Source organism: Festucalex cinctus, chromosome 15 (genome assembly GCF_051991245.1).
Source record: "Festucalex cinctus isolate MCC-2025b chromosome 15, RoL_Fcin_1.0, whole genome shotgun sequence".
Classification (NCBI taxonomy): Eukaryota; Metazoa; Chordata; class Actinopteri; order Syngnathiformes; family Syngnathidae; genus Festucalex; species Festucalex cinctus.
In genome coordinates, this window is record NC_135425.1 from 15,495,073 (window position 1) to 15,514,054 (window position 18,982).

Here is an 18,982-nt window from a genome sequence, read left to right on the forward strand (position 1 = left end):
AAGCAGCTTGCATTTTTCCTTATCAGCACTTTTATCTAAACTGAAATATCTAAACAATGACATGTTTCTGCCAAAGATACGCAAAAGGGATGATCATGTTGACATAATGTGTCTTCATCCTACTTGATTGTCTCTACAGCTATTGCAATGATTGCTATGAATTTTAGTTGTGATATTTTAGTGCCAGAAGGTTGCATGGTAATCACTTTGCAAGCCTCAATCTTGATGTCTCTTTAGTTTAGTTCCCTTTCTTCATTTATTCTACCAGAAGGTGTGTCATTAAGCATTGATGTCGCTGTTATTCACACATCATTCTTTCATCGTTCTTTCATTTTGTGCCGACTGTTGTGGTGTTTTGTGATTTCATTATGTGGTTTGGCGCAGGCTTTTGGAATTTTGTTCTCATTACTAAGGATAGCCTGCAAAAGCCCTCAGGGTTTTTGCACTGCTGTTTGGTTGTTTGTAACATTGTTTCAGTTAAAAAAAAAAAAAAAAAAAAAAGACAATATCACTAGTAACAATAACTAATTCCTCTTTGTTAGTGATTTCATTGCTTGAATTTTGAAGTGCAGCTGACAGGCGCCGCTGTCTCTGCAGATGTCTTAGAGTGCATTAATGCCTCGGGCTGCAGTATGTACCTGCTTGTGGAAAACAAGTACGGTGTGGAAATGGTGCTTCTGCCACTACTTTGGGAGTAGGAGACGCAGTGTGCCTATAAATTGACCCAGGGCCACCAATACCAATTCACTGTTTCATCCACAGGAAGGCCTACATACAATATATAATTATGATTTTGTTAAGTATCGTTATAAATTATAATATGTGGAAATGGAGTGGGTGGATATTTTCTTAAGTGTCTTGATCCCCCATACTTGCATACATTTTTGGCTGTCTTATCTAGACTACACACTTCACTATTTCATCCACTGGCAGGCCAACATACTGTATATCATTATGAATTTTATATTAAACTAAAACACTGTTTTATTTTCTTTTACCGTATTATCCGCACTATAAGGAGCACCGCATTATAAGGCGCACCATCAATGAATGACATTTTTTTTTTTTAAATCATATATAAGGCGCTACAGTAGAGGCTGGGGTTACGTTATGCATCCATTAGATGGTGCTGCGCTAAAGGGAATGTCAACAAAACAGTCAGATAGGTCAGTCAAATTTTATTATGATTAATTTTATTAATAGATTACAAACCAGCTTTCGTGCAGGGTCACCGATAGCGTATTGACAGCGAGACCTGAAGCGGCCCAATATTAATCCATATATATGGCGCACTGGATTATAAGGCGCATGGTCAGCTTTTGAAAAAATTGAAGGCTTTTAGGTGCGTCTTACAGTGCGGAAAATGGGGTAATTAATTTATTTATAATTTATTTAATTTACTTTTTCTTTTGATTACTTTATTTTTTACTGTGTTTACTCTACTTATTTACTTTATTTTACTTTTTTTTTATTAATTGAATGTATTATTATTGTTTAATTTAGTTTTAAACAACTAAATGACATTCCCTGTGCTGTGGTTTTAAGCTTAGAAGCTACAGTATAAGAAATCACAGCTACTTCAAAATATATGGTTTCACGTTTATTGGCAGTATACTTCCACAAAAGGTTAAGGTTGGTGTAACTTAATAATATATACAGTATATTCCCTCACATCTAGCTGGTCAGAGTTGCACATGTGTGGGAGAGAAATGCCGTGCATGAATTTCTGCCAGTGGTGCATGTTGCTGTCGATACAGACATTTTTTTTTTTTGCTGCAAAGATAGCAGTCAGTTGATCTTATTATGCAAAGCATCAGGAGTACAAAAAAATGACAATCTGACAAAACTGCAAATTTTTCACACTTGATGCGCTTGCTTTCAATTTTTGACTTGAGTTGTCTGACATTAGCCAATAATGCAGGATTTGAGAGAAGCAAGTTCAGCTTTTGTTTTCTTTTGTTGGCTAGACAGACGCTGCAATTTATTTACTCATCGGGATTTTTTGAGTTCCCGGAAGAGTTTGCGTTGTGCACTTATTCGTTAGAAGAGTGAGGGTGCATTTTAAAATACGAGCAGCAACATGCATGTATTGTAGTTCTGTACTCTGAATAATGGTTTTACAGTAGAGCTCTTTGAGCATGTCAGCAGTGGGCACACAGCCCAGAGGGGCCAAGCCAATCTCCAGAGCAAGGATAAAGATAGAAGTCTAATCAATCAGCTGCATGTTAGGACAAGGAAAGCCAAATACATCAAGGTGTGTTTGGAAAGGGAAGCCATTATATCTTTTGGAAGGTACTATAGCATCAGTATGGAGGTCATTTGGGAAAACTCAACAGTTACGCTTTACTTTAAATGCATGTGCGAGATTACAACTTTCACTTGTTTTCGATTTTCTGTACTTTCATCTATAATAACTTCATTGAAGACTACAGGACTGTCTCAGAAAATTAGAATATTGTGGTAAAGTCCATTATTTTCTGTAATGCAATTAAATAAGCAAAAATGCCATACATTCTGGATTCATTACTAATCAACTGAAATATTGCAAGCCTTTTTTTGTTTTAATATGGCTGATTATGGCATTTTCAGCCAAATATCTTATCTCAAAATATTAGAATATTTCCTCAGACCAAGTAAAAAAAAAAAAAAGCCATAATCAGCGGTATTAAAACAATAAAAGGCTTGCAATATTTCAGTTGATTTGTAATGATTCCAGAATGTATGGCATTTTTGCTTATTTAATTGCATTACAGAAAATAATGGACTTTACCACAATATTCTAATTTCGTGAGACAGTTTGTATATTGTCCATTGGTGTAAATATGAATGTGATTTTTTTTTTTTTTATATATATATGTCCTGCGATTGGCTAGCAACCAGTCCAAAGTTCATTCGGATAGGCTCCAGCTCACCCATGACCTTAATGAAGACCAGTAGTACAGAAAAGGGATGCACAATGCAGAAAGTCTATTTTCTGTTTTGAAGAGTGTTAGCAGTTCCAGCCTATTAGCCCCAGGGTCGCAGGGGAGATGCAAATTACTGCTCCAGGGTTAATTGCCAAGTTAATTGTGTCTAACTTGAACAGGGCTAAACTCTTTTCTTTACTGCGAGGTGCAGGAAGCAAGTTGGCATAGGGTCTGGCTGGATTTTCAGGCTACGAGCTTTTATATTTGCACAAGTCCAGCTTGCTCACTCACTAACTTAAAAAGCACACATGGGAGGAAGGAGGACACATACACTATTGCTCTTTAATAAGGCCTAGATCCATCCATCCTTCCTCTTTTTTTTTTTTTTTACTACTGCTTATCCTGCTCAAGGTCGCTGGGAGCTCGAGTCTATCGCTGCTGACTTTGAAAAAAAAAAAGAAAGAAGCACAACTGGTGAAAGGGCAAAGACTTAGATGTTCATGCCTAAACATTAGGGCTGGGAATCTGACTGTCTCACTATTTGATTCGATTACGATTTTTGGGTCTACGATTCGATTCAGAATCGATTTTCAATTCTCGATTCAAGCGATTTTCGCTTCAAAATTATTTGATTGACAAATGATTTCTGCTTCAATTTACAGATATGCACAACATTGTCATGATCTACTCCAGTCTGCTTTGCAAGACAAAATGACAAATGGAGACATTAAAGTGTCTTTTTTTTGTTGTTGTTTTTTTGTTTGTTTTTTATTTTGTATTGTAAGTGCCCTTTTCCACAAACCAGCAAGTGGGCTACAACTGCCTTTTCCCCTTCTTCTTCATTTCTAATTTAAATAAAATCCATTTTTGGATATTAATATCGATTCGATTCGATTACTAAATGAGAATCTTGTTTCTTTTATGAATCGATTTTTTGGCACACCCCTACTAAACATGCCTAAAAACTTCAGAAAACAGGTAAGCCGTGCGCAACTGTGATATCGACAGAAAGTGACAAAATGGTCGCCCCCTGAGATAGTTAAAAACAGGTGGATTTTGCAGCTTAATTCATATTCAACAAACACAATATTAATCAGAACGCTGCATAGAACATTGTGAAGAAAACGTTTGGGTTGACTTCTCCTTAGTACAGCAGTTTTCACACTGCGTGTATAGTTAATAAAGATTTTATTAGGCTAACAGCTTTACCTTGGAACAAATAAACTAATTTTACAGTATTTCCCATGGGGAAAATGATTTCAAGATTAGCACAATCAGCATCATAGAACAGATCACGTTCAACTGAAGAGCCAGCTGTAACGTATACGCTAACAGCCGGAATTGCACTACATCTAAATTTAGCTTGTTTTTTGTGAAAACTTGAGATTTTTCTTCTTCTTAACAATTGTCAGAAAAATTGCCAAAAAAAAAAAAAGTTACGATATTTGATGATAAATGCATGCAGTTCTCATAAAGGGGAAAACACTCAATAAATGGAGGGAATTTCCTTTACGTTTAGCACAAGCATGAATACAATTTGATGCCGTTTTTACCGTACTGCCAACATGAATTACACTGTTATGAAAAGATATAAAAACTGGTAAAGATCATTCTTGTTTGAAGTAGGCTTGTTTGCAAGCAGAATAAATGTAGTGACATTAAGCCTCTTGTTGTTTACTGATTGTGCCTGGTTCCCTTCTCATCCATTAGCAGCAATGCACGTCTCTTTTCTTCTTCTGTCAAAGCAAAAGATGCACGGTCTGTCCTGGACTGCCTTTTCAATAGCGCGTTTGTTGTCGAAAGCACTTCTTTAATGTTTGGTATTTTTATGTTATTGATGTGGACTAGTCAGACAGCACAATGTGTTCTCAGGTATTTACCGGTGAGTCAACGATGCACTCTCAGGAAGCCGCGTTCCTGCGAAACAGCCACTGGGCTTCTTTAAAACAACGTTGCAAAACTCTTACGCGTGCACTTTCGGTTCACCCTCAAACTTGGCTGGCTCACAAGCTTGTTATATTCCAGCTGCTTGTTTGTCACGGTCGTGAAATTTCAAGAAAGTAAACATTTATGTTGCGATCGCAGAGCCAACAGCTTGATCAGGATCCGGAATCTGGCAGTGTTTTCACTGGCTTGAATTTTTTTTGCTGTTGGGTGGTTTAAAATGGAGTCAAAAGTTTGATATTGATGTCACGGCTCCTTTTATACTTTATTTTTGCCATGACATGTTGAACTCGAAAGTTAGCATTAGCCATGTATGTACTATGCTAGTTCTGAGGTCTTGTGTTGGAATCTCATTTCAATAAGCTTTTTATACGTCAAGTAATGGAGGATTAAATTTTTTACAGAAGCAAAGTAGGAACTAGCTTGACAGAAAAAAACAAAAATTTTCTATACGACTTATCCTTTTTTGGATCGCTGGGAGCTGGTGCCTATCACAGACTACACCCCTGTTCTTGTCACCAGTCAATCACAGTGCACATATATAGACAGACAACCATTTACATCACAGAGCGAGTGGGAAGGAAGGCCATGATGCCTTCGCAGAAGTCAGGCATGTACATATTTACAATACTAAGCAATGAGGAGGAGTAAAGCAGCAGCAGCAGCAGCAGTATATGTGGCAACTGTTCATGAATAATAAATACTGTATGTGCAGATGTGCACTATTATTCGAGTACCAATGTAAAATCCATATATGGTGTTGGTGATGTTAGCATGTCTGCTGACCAGTCCAGGTACAGACTTAGCCACATCTTGTTGGGGAAAACAAAGACCACTAAATCTATAGTAGACTTTAGATTAATTAATTTGCTCCCCAAAATGTATAAATACGTTCTATTATAAATGTTTGTGTCCCATATATGTTTTTTGTTGTTGTTGTTGTTGTTTTTATGCTAGAGCCTCTTAACTGCAAAGAACGGTTGAGAAAAAAAATGGTAGTTATTACACAAACGGCCAGCAGGTGGCAGCAGAGCAAAGGAAATCAACCAGGGCTATGTTGGGGAAAAAAAGCTCAATTACTCACAATTATAAATAGATTTGTGAATTATGATGAAACTTAAAAAGCTAATTGATGCAAAACGGAAACAGAAATATACTTTTTTTTTCCTGATGAAAGAAGAGACTTTAATCTTTCTTTTGGTAGGTTCCATGATTTTATAGCAATAGAACACAATATTGTATGGGCTTTGCAAAATCCGTCAAAATCCAGGAGTTAAGGGGATTACTTCTGTGAAAATGGCTGGGAGCGAATGAGTTAAATGTTATCAATAATTAAAAATGTGAAATTCAAAAACTGATGCGACCCCGGCGTCAGGTCCATCAAGTGAATCCAATTTCTGCAAGGCACCGCAGGGAAATAACACCTGGCTCATTTGTTATGCACCTACAGTCATCTAATGTAAACACAAGCATTTCCCTGGGACCGGCCACATCATCGCAGATGCAGGACAGCGGGGCTCTGACCTTGGCTGACTTAACCGCCATTGCCCCGCTCGGTCCGCACGCACCATTTGGATACGCATATCTTTTTATTTACACACGGAACGCAATCACCCGCCCTCGTTCGTCCGAATTAGCTTTAATAAGCAGGTGAATTGTCTGCGGAGGATAAGCAATTTGCAACGACCTTGGAAAAGTGCGGAGCAGCAGTCAGGGGCCATTCTGGTGGTGGTGTGTGTGAATAAATGCACCGTGCGGGCACATCTGTGTGTGGAAAGTTGTGGAAATTTCACTGGAGAATCTGATCATGTTTGGAGGTGGCTTTTTGCTTGCATGCCAATGAGGTGCGGCTCATTTTCAAACCTCCCTGGTGCTGTTTTGCTTGAGTAACGAATACCGCCTGTGCGCTTCGTCACATGTTGACACATTCTCTAATTGAGCATATAAATTAGTTGGACTAATCAACTCATTCGCATCAGTGGGTGTGTTGAAAACACTGGCAAGTGAATATCAGTAGGTGAAAGATTAAAGAGTTTGGAAGGATCTTATTAGAAAGATGTGGATGGAGAAAAACGGCGGCGCTTATGAAGCTGTCAAGCATGACGTAACGCGAGACCTCAGTTGAGCGAGCATCAAAAGAATGTTGCGCTTCCTCTTGGCTTTGGTTTTTTTCCTCCCCCAATGGTAATTCAAAAGCCTACCCACCAATCAAGTGTGAGATTAAAGAGAGAGTTTGCCGTTTTAAAACTGCGAGCAAGATCTGAATATAGTTCATTTTACTGAACTATAAATAAACTTGCTATACTACACTTACTATAAATAAATTTACAACTGTGAGTGTGGTCGTGAATGTATGAGAATGAGAAACACGTCAGTCACGCGTTCAGTCTCTGATTGGTCGTTTTTTTTCTCAGGGGCAATGGTTTCTTAAAAATCTAATTAGAGAGACTAGATGGGGCCAGAGAGGGCTGATTTGTTTTCACAGATCATTTATTTTACTCGTACTACTGTCTGCGCAGACTTTTCACAAAAATGACAAAATGTGACTACTTAAAAATCTTCTGAAGTACATGCATGAAGGATATAGGACAGTTGGTCTTATTCTTGTTGCAGGTACTGAACCCCACCAGTTTCCTATGCACATTGATTGAACCCTTCTTTATTGAAAAATAGAATGATTTTTCTGTTTTCCTAAAATGGAGCCCAGTGGCAGCAGATACAATCAAAACATCAGAGGCTCCCGAATTGAATCCTGTGGAACACCATATGTTCCTTTATACATGTGAATTCTTATTACACATATTCGTCCAACTACCTTCTTTTTTTCTCAACACAGTTAGTATGAAGGGATCACAGGAATTAAAGAGGAAGTCACCAAAAAAAAATGACAATAATATGTAATATGCAGCCTCACTGGTCTTAATATGGTATTTTGCTGTCGACTGAAGATGACATCATCAGCAACTGTGAAGTCATCTTCAGTTGACAGCACGTGGCAAAATGGCCGCCCCCTGAGATGGATAAAAACGGCTAGATTTTGCTTCACAACTCCTATTCCACAAATGTAATATTAATCAGAATGTCATGTTTAGATCAGTGAGGTCACATATAGCATATTATTGTCTAAAGACTCAGTCATGTGACTTTCAAAAATCACAAGACGTACCATCACAATTTACACAGTCACAAGTCATTACAGCACAGACATGTCAAGTAATGTCATGTGATCACCTCCAGCCAATGATGGCCAACTAGTGTGTATCATCACAAATCATCATTCTACTGACATACGACAGACACGTCGAAAGCTTTAACCTAAGCGTTGCTGTGGAAACCAAAATATTTATGCCCTATTTTACAAGTTCCGCACCACTGCAGACTGAATTCACCATAAGAAATAACAAAAGTGTTCTTCTAGAAGTGATTTAAAAGAATTGCAAGATCTTAATCCCGTCTGGCAGGTGTTCAGAAGTGTGACTTTGACACCCAAAAAAGCAGTCCGGCAACCTTCACGAGTGATCTGAGACGAAGGAACAGCTGCTCAAACTCACAAGCATGAAAGGTCTGACGTGAATCTCGGGTGAAAGTCGCTATTAACACTTTGATGTCGTCATCTGCGGAGGTCGAAAGGGACATGGAAAATGATTGCTAGATTCCTTCTGTTACATAATAGAAGAGTTTTCATTACTTAACATGAAAAATCTGTCTGAATGTGACTTTCATCTATTGAGTTTCATCCTGTCCCCTTCTCTCGTCTCAGAGTGAGGACGTTCCCAAAGGACTCGGCTTTACTGGGCAGGGACACGGTTCGAGCTCTCATGTATTACGCCTTGAAGGTGTGGAGTGACATCGCACCGCTCAACTTCCACGAGGTGGCAGGAAGCGACGCCGACATTCAGATCGACTTCACGAAGGCCGACCACAATGACGGATATCCCTTTGACGGTCCCGGAGGCACGGTGGCCCACGCTTTTTTCCCCGGGGAGAGGTTCACAGCTGGGGACACGCACTTCGATGATGATGAAGCTTGGACCTTCAGATCACCAGGTAATTGACATAATTTTCACTCGACTGCAAGTGTCAAAATGGCCGCTTTCTGATATTGATTAAAAACTGCTGGATTTTGCTGCTTTTGGAAGATTTATTTATTTTTTTTCACTTCCTCTTTAACTAAACTTGCAATTAAACTGAAACAATAGATGGCCAGTTTCACAAATAGCACAAACTCAACTTCACTCACAATTATATTAACAAGTGGCTACTATCGCTACATGCTAGTAAGTTAGCGTTAGGTTGCGGTTGGTTTAACTTTATTGTTGGAACATTATAGCTGTTTGTTTTAGGTTAGTTAAGTTAGTTAATTTCATCCGGTGAAAAATGATCTTTGACGAAAATATGTTTTTTGTTCAGTTAGGCAGTTTTTCGTTTAGTTTTCGGAAACAAAATTAACACTTACACAGACAAAATTGGTCGTCAATCATTTCACCTTTAATCTGCAGTTGTTTCAGTAAACATTATTTACCGTATATATTAAATTTTCATTCTTAGTATGTAGGGTACCACCATTTTGTATGCATTAAAGTACGATGAGGTCCTTTTTGAGGAGTTCCACAGCGACGTAAAGCTTCTCTATCCGAAACTAGAACAGAATTTATTAAGGATTCAAGCATTCCCTTTAGGCCCCTTCATGCCCCAGTCTCTTCAGTTAATATTTATTTATCATTATAATGTGAATTTAAAATTTAAATAGGGTCTCATACTGGAGTTATGACTAAAATAGAGGTGATATTTTCCCCCTTAGCTTTTTAAGGAGGTGTAAAATATTTCCTTAGTTCCTCCAAATGTTATAAACAATCCACTCCATTACACCAATCCTATTAAAGCACTGTAGTTTCAAGAAATCTGTTATATAAAATTCAGCCAGCGGTTTTCCAATGATTAATAATGAATGGGAAATTTAGAAACAACTTTCTTAACTTCTGACTAATACACCAGCAGGCTTAAATTGTCAGACTTCATGAAGAGTTTTTCGGTGTTGTTTAAAAGCGCCGTGCTGAATACAATATTGATTGGTCGCAATGATGGTGTTTCGACAGCTGAATACAGATGGAAACAGGATGTTTTGAATCCCTCATTGTTTTGCATTTCAAGGCTTGATGCTTGTTTTACTCAACTGTGTTTTGTTTTAGTTTCTTTTACCTTTAAATTGGAGTCCATAAATTGTATGCTCATGTGTACACTTAAAATCTGTTGACTGGGGGGAAATAACCTTCATAAGACTAACATTTACGGATACGCCTCAAATAAGTCACATATTCATATTTTCATAAAATGTTCATCTATTGACTCCAAAGTCCCTTAGCTGTCAAAATTATTATTCCGCTCGCATTGCGCTGAGCATCTGTTGGCCCTCAGATATTTTGTCAAAATAGAGCCCCTATGAAGATGGATGACATATTAGAGAATTTTATGCTTTGCTTTCAACCCCCTGTGGAGATCTGGAGATGCAGCGTGTGCCAACCGGTAGTAAAAGCATTTAGCAGCCTGCAAGCCCCAATCCCCTTCTTGAAAAATCTTTTCTTTTTTTTTTTTTCATGCCAACCTGCTAATATATTCCAATTAGATGTTTATTTAAATAGGAGGAATACGTGGTACAGAAAGTGGATTGATGGATAATGTCATAAAGTTACGGGAGCACCAAAGTGTATTTTTCTCTTCAAGGTCTTTTTCTTTTTCACATTAGATGAGTCAATATCACTGTGAAGTGATTTTGGTGTCCTCATCAAAATCACTCAGTCATCATTAAAATGTAGTAGAATAATGAAATTCTGAAGTCTCATTATAAGTGGCTAAATATTTGCACACATACCAGCACAATGATAAGTTTCTCAATCTAGTTGTCCTTCATTTGATACAATGTTTTTTTTAATTGGATTGATGTGATTTTGGCACATCACACTCACTGCTCTGCTAACTACAATTTAATAAATTTAATAAGTGGTTACATTTTGTAAACTAGAAAAGATTTTATCGTTCAGCACAAGTTTTTGATAGAACGAGTAATTTTGACTTTGCATAATTCGATATTTACGCTCATTTTGCATGAATCCTTGAAATTGTCCACTCTGTCATGTCATGATGGAGTACCGTGCCAATTGATACATTAAAAAAGATAATAAAAAATAAATAAAAAACCTTTCACGATTTGTGGAATATATTTGTTAAAGAGCTCTACAACTGAATCATGTTGTGCAGTGCAAGTCCATTACGTGCTCAGAAAATGCTAACAAAAATGTCCACTCTGTCATTGTCCACCCTGTCAGCAAGCACAGTTTTCTATTTGCATGTCCATTGTCTGCTTGCAGTTAATTTATTAATATATGTCAATGGAAAAGCTCATATTTTCTAGGTGAAATCTTAATCTCCTATGGTGATATTGACTCAGATAGTCTTCTCAATTTTACGAACTGTAGAATAAGGTTGACTTTCTGGATCGTCTTGCTTCCTATGAGGCTGCTTTTTTGTAATTTGTTCTTCACATCGCCATGCTAAACGCACTCCCTTTCTCTACAAACGACAAACATGATTCAGCGCATGTCGAAAACCTAACTCAAACTGTGTAAGTACAATAAAAGATTTGATCATTTTAATAAAATGACATTTTCGCACAATTAATGCATGAAAATGACAATAAAAGTATATGGAGGAGGCGATTCTCTCTTTGGTGCAGTTTCAAATTGGGATTTTTCTGCCTTGCTAACGTCTGTGATTTTAAGTTTTTAAACTGTCCAAGTGTTGAGTCACAGAACACTATGATAAGTGGCTGTCAGATATTCTGAGGACTTGCTTTATTGGAAAAATGAATTAAAAAGGGTCAGAAGTGTTCTTGGAAGTTGAACAATATGTTTAAATCGGATTATTAATGGGACAGGAGAATAACTGCATTGTCAGACAGTGTAACGGGGTCCTTGGTAACTGTAGTGCTTGGTTTTTGTAATTTTTTTATTTTTATTTTTTTTTATCATTTTCTCCTCTACAAAGTCACTTCCATCAGGCACTTTGAAAAACATATCCCTTTGCGCAAATCTTCCTACTTTCCCAATAGTAGAACCAGTATCTTCTATAAGGCCGCTCATGGCCAGTGTAATATTGACATGTTTCAAACGTTCTCTTTATCATCAAATCTAACTCTTTGACTTTTCTTGTAAAGGCAGATAATGTGCAATATAAAAACATTATTTCCGAAACGGAGATAAATGTCGTCCCTGAAAGTGCCGCCTGTCCTTGCAAAGCCTCTCAAAGTTTCTGACTGTCTGCCTCAAGGATTTAACAATCAGACACTATCTGTTCATGCGCCTTGCTAATTATGGAGTTCTAAATGTATTTCTTTGTGCAAACACTTGAAAGGATATTAGTTATACAGTTCACTGTTTATCTGTGGAGATGGATCCTCACGCGTGTCGCAGAATGGATTTAGGTCATGACGCAGCATGAAAGCGTACAAGAATAGAACCCTGTGGAGGACTAACCTCCAACAAGGCCGAGTCATGCTAAACATGTTTTTTTTTACTTGTTTGAAAATAATGTCATGCACTTGATGGATCTGGTTGAGCACTGCACCAATTCGCCCCAATGCAAGACTGTAACTGCGTAAAATAAATCTTCTCCCTCTCAATCAAAACAATTCTACTCCCTTGTGCTTTTGCACTTAGCGCACAGAATAAAATTACACTTAGTGAATAAATGTGATTCACAGTGGTAAACTAATACACCGAATGTGGTATATTAGTGTGTCGTGATTATATGCTGATCAAGATTATAAACCCTTGCTTATTTGCATTTCAAACCACCTTCGTGAACTGCGTTATTGGCAGTCTGACAAATGCAAGCCTTTATCTATCTCATTATGTTCGGTATATTCCCCGGCTAGTTGCTAGCTTATCTGTTTACCTTTACGCGTTAGAGGGATGGCGAATTTATTATTTGCAAACAGCAAATAATACTGATAAGAGCACTCAAAGCAAACTGCTAAACTGTAAGTATTATTCCCAAAAGTGTGAAGTGAATCACACTAAATCGACAGTTGCTGTTTTGTTTTTTGTTTTTTGTTTTTAACCTCTTTTCCTTAAAGTTCTGTCTTGCTCTCCCCCATTTAGCCATCGATGCCGCTGGGGCTGACAGATCTAAATTACATGCTGTCTGTACTGTTGTTGCAAACTAAGCATGTCTTTTGTTAAACAAGGCCCCTGATATGTCCCATGTCTCTTGTTTAGTTCTGCAGCCACTCGATCTGTTCTTTCGATTAAAGCGTCATGTTTTAGAGCTGACAACTTGCCGGATGTAAGACACTTCATGTCCACACTCAAAAAGAGCAAAGGCACACTATCTTATTCTAGTATTGTAGACTGAAGACTCTCCTGTCATGGGGAGATTGCTTTAGTAGGGTGACCAAATGTCCTCTTTTGCCTGGACATATCCACTTTTTAAAAAAATATATATATATATATATATATATATTTTTTTTTTTTTTTTTTTTTTTTTTTTTTTTTTTAAACATCCATTCCAGAACTTTAGCTCACTGGCAAAGCTCTGCACTGCCAAACCAGAGGACATGGGTTCGATCCCGGAGGTCGATCGCGGGTGCAAAAAAAAAAAAAAAAAAGAGTATGCTTACATTGTGTCATTATTTCTTTATTTATCAAGTAAGGCTTCAAAGGAGAGTTAAGTTTTTTGTTTTATTTTTATTTTTGTATGGCATCTTTGAATAAACTTTAAGTATCATTTAACTCATTTGCTCCCAAAGACGTATTTATACGTTTTTTTTATGTGTTTTATGCGAGAGCATACAGAAGGCTTTGATGCAGCCTCGGAACTGAAGAAAACGCTTGGTGCAATGGTAATTATTACAAAAACAGCCAGCAGGTGGCAGAAGAGTATATGAGATCAAACAGAGCCATGTTGCAAAAAACTTTTCCCCACTGTTTTAAACAGATTTGGGATGAAACTTAGCTATATTCTAATGCTAATTGCTGCAAAATGGAAACAGATAGAAATATACCTTCTTTTTTTTCCTGATGAAAGAAGAGATGCTAATTTTTCTTTTGGTGGTTTTATAGCAATAGAATTCAATACTCTGTGGGCCTTGCAAAAGCAGTCAAAATCCAGTAAAGGGGTTGCTTCAGTGAAAATGGCCGGGAGTGAATGAGTAAAGTATCTCAAGGGGCCAAGGGGCCTCTTTTTTTTTTTTTTTTTTTTTTAAATCAAATTATGGTCACCCGTTTTAGTCTACTCTAGCTTATTATTATTGGTTAGCAACATCACGCTACTATTCAATAGTATATAAGAAAAAAAAACCCACCAGCAAATAATAACCAATGCATTTATTCTGCAAACTATTTTGTCATAAAGAAAGAAACAACCCAACCAATGTAAATGGTATTTATTTGTTCAATCACAAAGACTCAAATTTGTCTCAGAGTTAATGGATTCTATTATATTAACTGACAGATCTCCGTTTGAAGCTGCCAACTCACGTTACTGTGAAATGACAAGTTCACAACACTTTCCGTCTTCCTAATTCTGTTTGCCAGCAGCCATGCTCATCTTTTGTGTTTTGTTTCATCTCGGCAGTCGTCCCCAGCCTTTTTAGTTTTTGGAAGTGCTGCTGCGTCCCGATCTTGGATGTTTGCTTTTAATTTTCTTGAATCAACACCCTGCTGATGAACCAATCAGGTGTTTGTCTCCAATTCATTTTTATCTGCTCCCTCAAATAGAATAAAAGCATTTCAAATTGTGAACAGTGAAACTTTTACTATTCAACACAAATGAGTTCCAGGGGGCTGTTTGACCTGCTGTTTGGATTTCAGAACATAATTTCCCAAAGGAAACCATTATCTGATCCAGGATGAAAACCATCATAAAACCTTTTATTGACAATGTTTATGTCACATTTTATCTTGACATGAGCATTTGACAAAATGTTCTTGCTCAACAATGGAACAAAATTGACATCAAATCAAGTCACTGAATAACGTATGATGAATTCTTATAAAATTGTGTTTGTGGAATATAAGTTGAGCAGTAAAATCCACCCCCCTTTTTTTTTTTTTTAGTCCACCTCAGTGGCCGGCCATTTTGCTGTCGACTGAAAATGACGTCACAGTTGCGGCCAACCACAGCTCAGTGTCGGAATGTCACATGACCAAACTCCGAAAACAAGCGATCTGTGATTGGTTGTTTGAGCCCTGAGCAACTGTGATGCCATTTTCAGTCGACAGCAAGTGTTAAAATCCCCCCAAGATGGATCAAATGGTTGAATTGTCTGCTTAACTTAATTCCACAAACACAAATTTAATCAGAATGTCGTGTTTAGACTAGTGGTGGCCCATACATCATTTTATTGTAAAGAAATGTTTTGACTTGACTTCCATTTAAACAATTAATTGATCAATATCAATTGATCTAATGTTTAAAATTCATTGCTCTAATACAAGTATAAAAATGGGATGTAAAGTGAAAAGCATCGCTTTTATTATCATTATTTATTATTTTGTCTCAATTGCGACACTTTAAAAATGAAGTTAACCATCACCTTATTTTATTTTTATAGTGTTTTTCTTATTAGGGTGGAGGTTACCCACCTGACTTTGGGTGAGATGTGTTAATATGTTCCAGCCTCCCAAGAAACACCAGCAAAAATATTTGTACCACTGTCAAATATTGTACTCATTATAGAAAATCACAGAATCATGATAAAATTGAATAGAATGCAAAGAAATTGAACCAATTTGCCATGTTTTGCTTCAAGTCAGTAGACATCGATGCTATTCGTTAGCCCATCATTATTTTTATTTCTCAGTATTAAGCTAGCAGACTTAAAGGCAACGTTATGTGGTTATTTTAAATATGCAATGTGTTGTTCTTTAACTTTAGTTTTATCAACTGGGATTGGTATTTAACTATTCAGCCAGGAGCATGATCTTTTTTTTCCCTAAAAATATTGGCTGAAATCCAAATTGTCCGACATCTGGGACGTTAGAGGTTCCAATCCGGTCCCACACAGCAACTGGAGTCAGTAGTGGAAAGTGTCCGAATGTCACAACGGTACACGAATCAAATTCCATCAAAGAGGATAGCCGTCGGCGAGTTGGCCTTCTTCTCATTTCCATCCAGCGCATGCTTACCACAATCTCATTAAACAAGCCATCTGGGCTGCGGGCTATGTTTTATAACATTTCTGTGCTAAATCCAAAGTTTACACAGTGTGTTTACTGTGCGTCGCTATAATTACTTTTCTCAATAACGTATCTGGCCTTCAAAAGCTTCATTAGCCTGCCGCATGTATAATATGCCATGTGATTCAGTGATATTGTTTCACTCGTGATTGCAACCTTTATTCTGCCCTCACAGTCACTGCTATTGTATTTCGATTCATCCACATAAGATTTTATTTTTTTTTCTCAACCTTGGGAGGACTGGGAGGATGATGGCATGATTTCTACTTTACGTTATGTTCTTTTCCTCACCATCCTCTCGTGTGTTCACCTCTGTGTACTCTGAGAGACTTGGCTTCTGTAATTCGGCGTCTTTGGATCCCTGGTGTTGTTGCAGGAACAAGTTCAGGTTACATATTTGTCTTTGAGAACACCACAACAACATCCACATGACGAGCAGGCTAATGCTCACATTTCTGCACAATCTGAATCTGTAGACTGAGCTTATTGTCTTGTTTAGTGGAGCCTGACAAGAAGCTTTTTGAGGCTTTCCCGTTTTTATATATTTGAGCATTATGGGGGAAATGCACTTTAATCGCCTGCAGCCTTTTTTACGTGTCTCTCTGCACTTTGCGTTTGATTGGCAGCCCGAGGGCCGGGGCGGCATTACCATAGTTATCTCACTCCACCACATGGCCGACAGCACTCACAGCCACCGAAGCCGTCTCCCTTGCCTCTCAACCTATAGGCTTCACTGGTGAAAAGGCACAAACATGCAAACAGTCGTCATTTTAGTTCTATAAAAGTCACACACGTAAAGCAGAAAGAGCTCTCCGCTGAATAAAATAGACTTTCTTATCATTATATTCGCATAGTTTACATATAGTGGAACTTCCACAGCTGTTTTCTGTGGAGCGGATTTTAAGTAATTCCAATTTCAGACTAATGTTCGCCATAATGATACAAAAATTATTCATTTTATGCTCAAGATGGCACGCAAATGGAGCTTTATTCACAAATATAGAGACATTGGCCACTGTGACAAAACTACAACGAGGAAAAGCACTCACGTACACACAGTGGTGTTTTGTATGGTATAATATACGGGCCTCCTATTTGCATCTTCTCTCTGTGCTATCGAAAATGGATTTAGCAGGATTATATTGTCGTTTTATTGGTAACCATTAGCCATTATTTTGGAGATTTGGGGGATTTTTTGGATCACTAGTGCCCTATGTGGCGATAGCGCATAAAACAAAAGGCCAAAGTAAAAGCAAAACACTCTTGAGAGGTTAGTCCTTTCAATGCTAACTGAACTAGAGTCTATTTTGTTTGACTTTTGTGACATATTTTTCCTCAAAAATGTTTGAGCTTCCAATTGTGGGGTGACTACATGAGAGCATGTTCCATGCCAAATCAACCAGGAGATTTAAAGAGGAGTTCAACCCAAAAAAAAATTGTGTTGTTTTTTTGACAATATGTTCTATGCAGCCCCACTAGTCTAAATAGAGTATTCTGTTTGATATTATGTTAGTGGAATATGAGTTAAGAAGCAAAATCCAGCAGTTTTTAATCCATCTCAGTGTGCAGCCATTTTGCCACTTGCTCTCGACTGAAGATGACGTCAATGTTGCTCAGGTCTCAGATAACAACCAATCATAGTTCAGCTTCAGAAAACAGGTGAGCTGTGATTGGCCTTTGCCTGAACCCCTGAGATTGATTAAAAACTTCATAAAAAAGCTTCATAACTCATATTCCACAAATGTAATATTAATCAGAATTAAAATTAGACTTGTGAGGTCACATATAACATATTATTGTCAAGAAATGTTTAAGGTTGACTTCCACTTTAACCAAAGAGATTTAGATTTTAATAAATCTTGGTGTATTTGTTGGTAGTAATGGCACAACACTAAATCAAAAATTTTAGGTCAATTTTGACATTTTTAGGAAAAAAAATAGGGCCATGGCTACCTTCCTTTGAACCATTTATATCTAGAACTAGTAGGAAGTACCCTTTTCCTGAGATATAGGAATTTAAAGGAAGGTGGCCACGCCTGTTTTTGCAAAAAAAAAAAAAAAAAAAAAAAAAGTCAAAATTTGGCAGGTCGTAGCTTTCAAACTGCTGCACCAATTGACATAAAATTGTGAGGTCTAATGTTGTTTGATTTTAATGAATCTTGGTGTACTTGTTGATAGTGACGGCAACTAAATCTCAAATTTTAGGTCAATTGGAGCAGGGGTTTGGCAGCTACGGCCCACTGAATTTTGACATGTTTGTCACGCTTCAGGTGACTTAAGATTTTAGATTTAGTGTGGTGTCAGAAATATCAAAAAGTACACCAAGTTTCATTAAAATCTAAGTCTGCTTGTTATAAATTTTCAGTTTTGTTTTGTTTTGTATTGTAATTCTAATGTCAAACATTTCAAACTAATGTTTTCAATAACATTACAGAAAGCATTCATATTATGCTCAAGCTGTCATTAGCATGAAGCTTATTCACAATAATAGACATTAGCCACTAAAACTAAAATGAGTCAAACCACTCACATATTAGAGTTTTTGTATCGCATATGGGCATCCACATTCCTTTTGTTCATGTCTCATTCAGACTCTCACGGGATGGACCTGTTTGCGGTCGCCGTCCACGAGTTCGGTCACGCCATCGGACTTGTCCACACCTCAGCCATGGAGTCCATCATGAGACCGTATTACCAGGGTCCTGTCGGAGACCCTCTGAAGTACGACCTCCCCTATGAAGACAAAGTCCGAGTCTGGCAGCTCTACGGTATGACTGCTTTTCTGAAGAAGACTGAGCTGAATAGTGAAAACCTATTGATTAATGAAAACATGGATGAAGTTAATTGGGTGTCTTTTGGGCGTTTGACCTTATCACACCCTGTGTTGATGGAGGCGGC

At 37.6% G+C, this 18,982-nt stretch overlaps 1 protein-coding gene across 3 annotated transcripts in view; it reads left to right on the top strand.

The window, feature by feature from the left end:
• Positions 1-18,982, top strand: part of mmp17a (matrix metallopeptidase 17a) — a 74,385-nt gene that overhangs the window by 42,884 nt on the left and 12,519 nt on the right. For all 3 annotated transcript variants that reach the window (XM_077498040.1, XM_077498041.1, XM_077498042.1), the window contains 2 exons: positions 8,611-8,897; positions 18,676-18,852. In XM_077498040.1, coding sequence (XP_077354166.1) covers positions 8,611-8,897; positions 18,676-18,852 — 464 coding nt within the window. The remainder of the gene's footprint in view (positions 1-8,610; positions 8,898-18,675; positions 18,853-18,982) is intronic.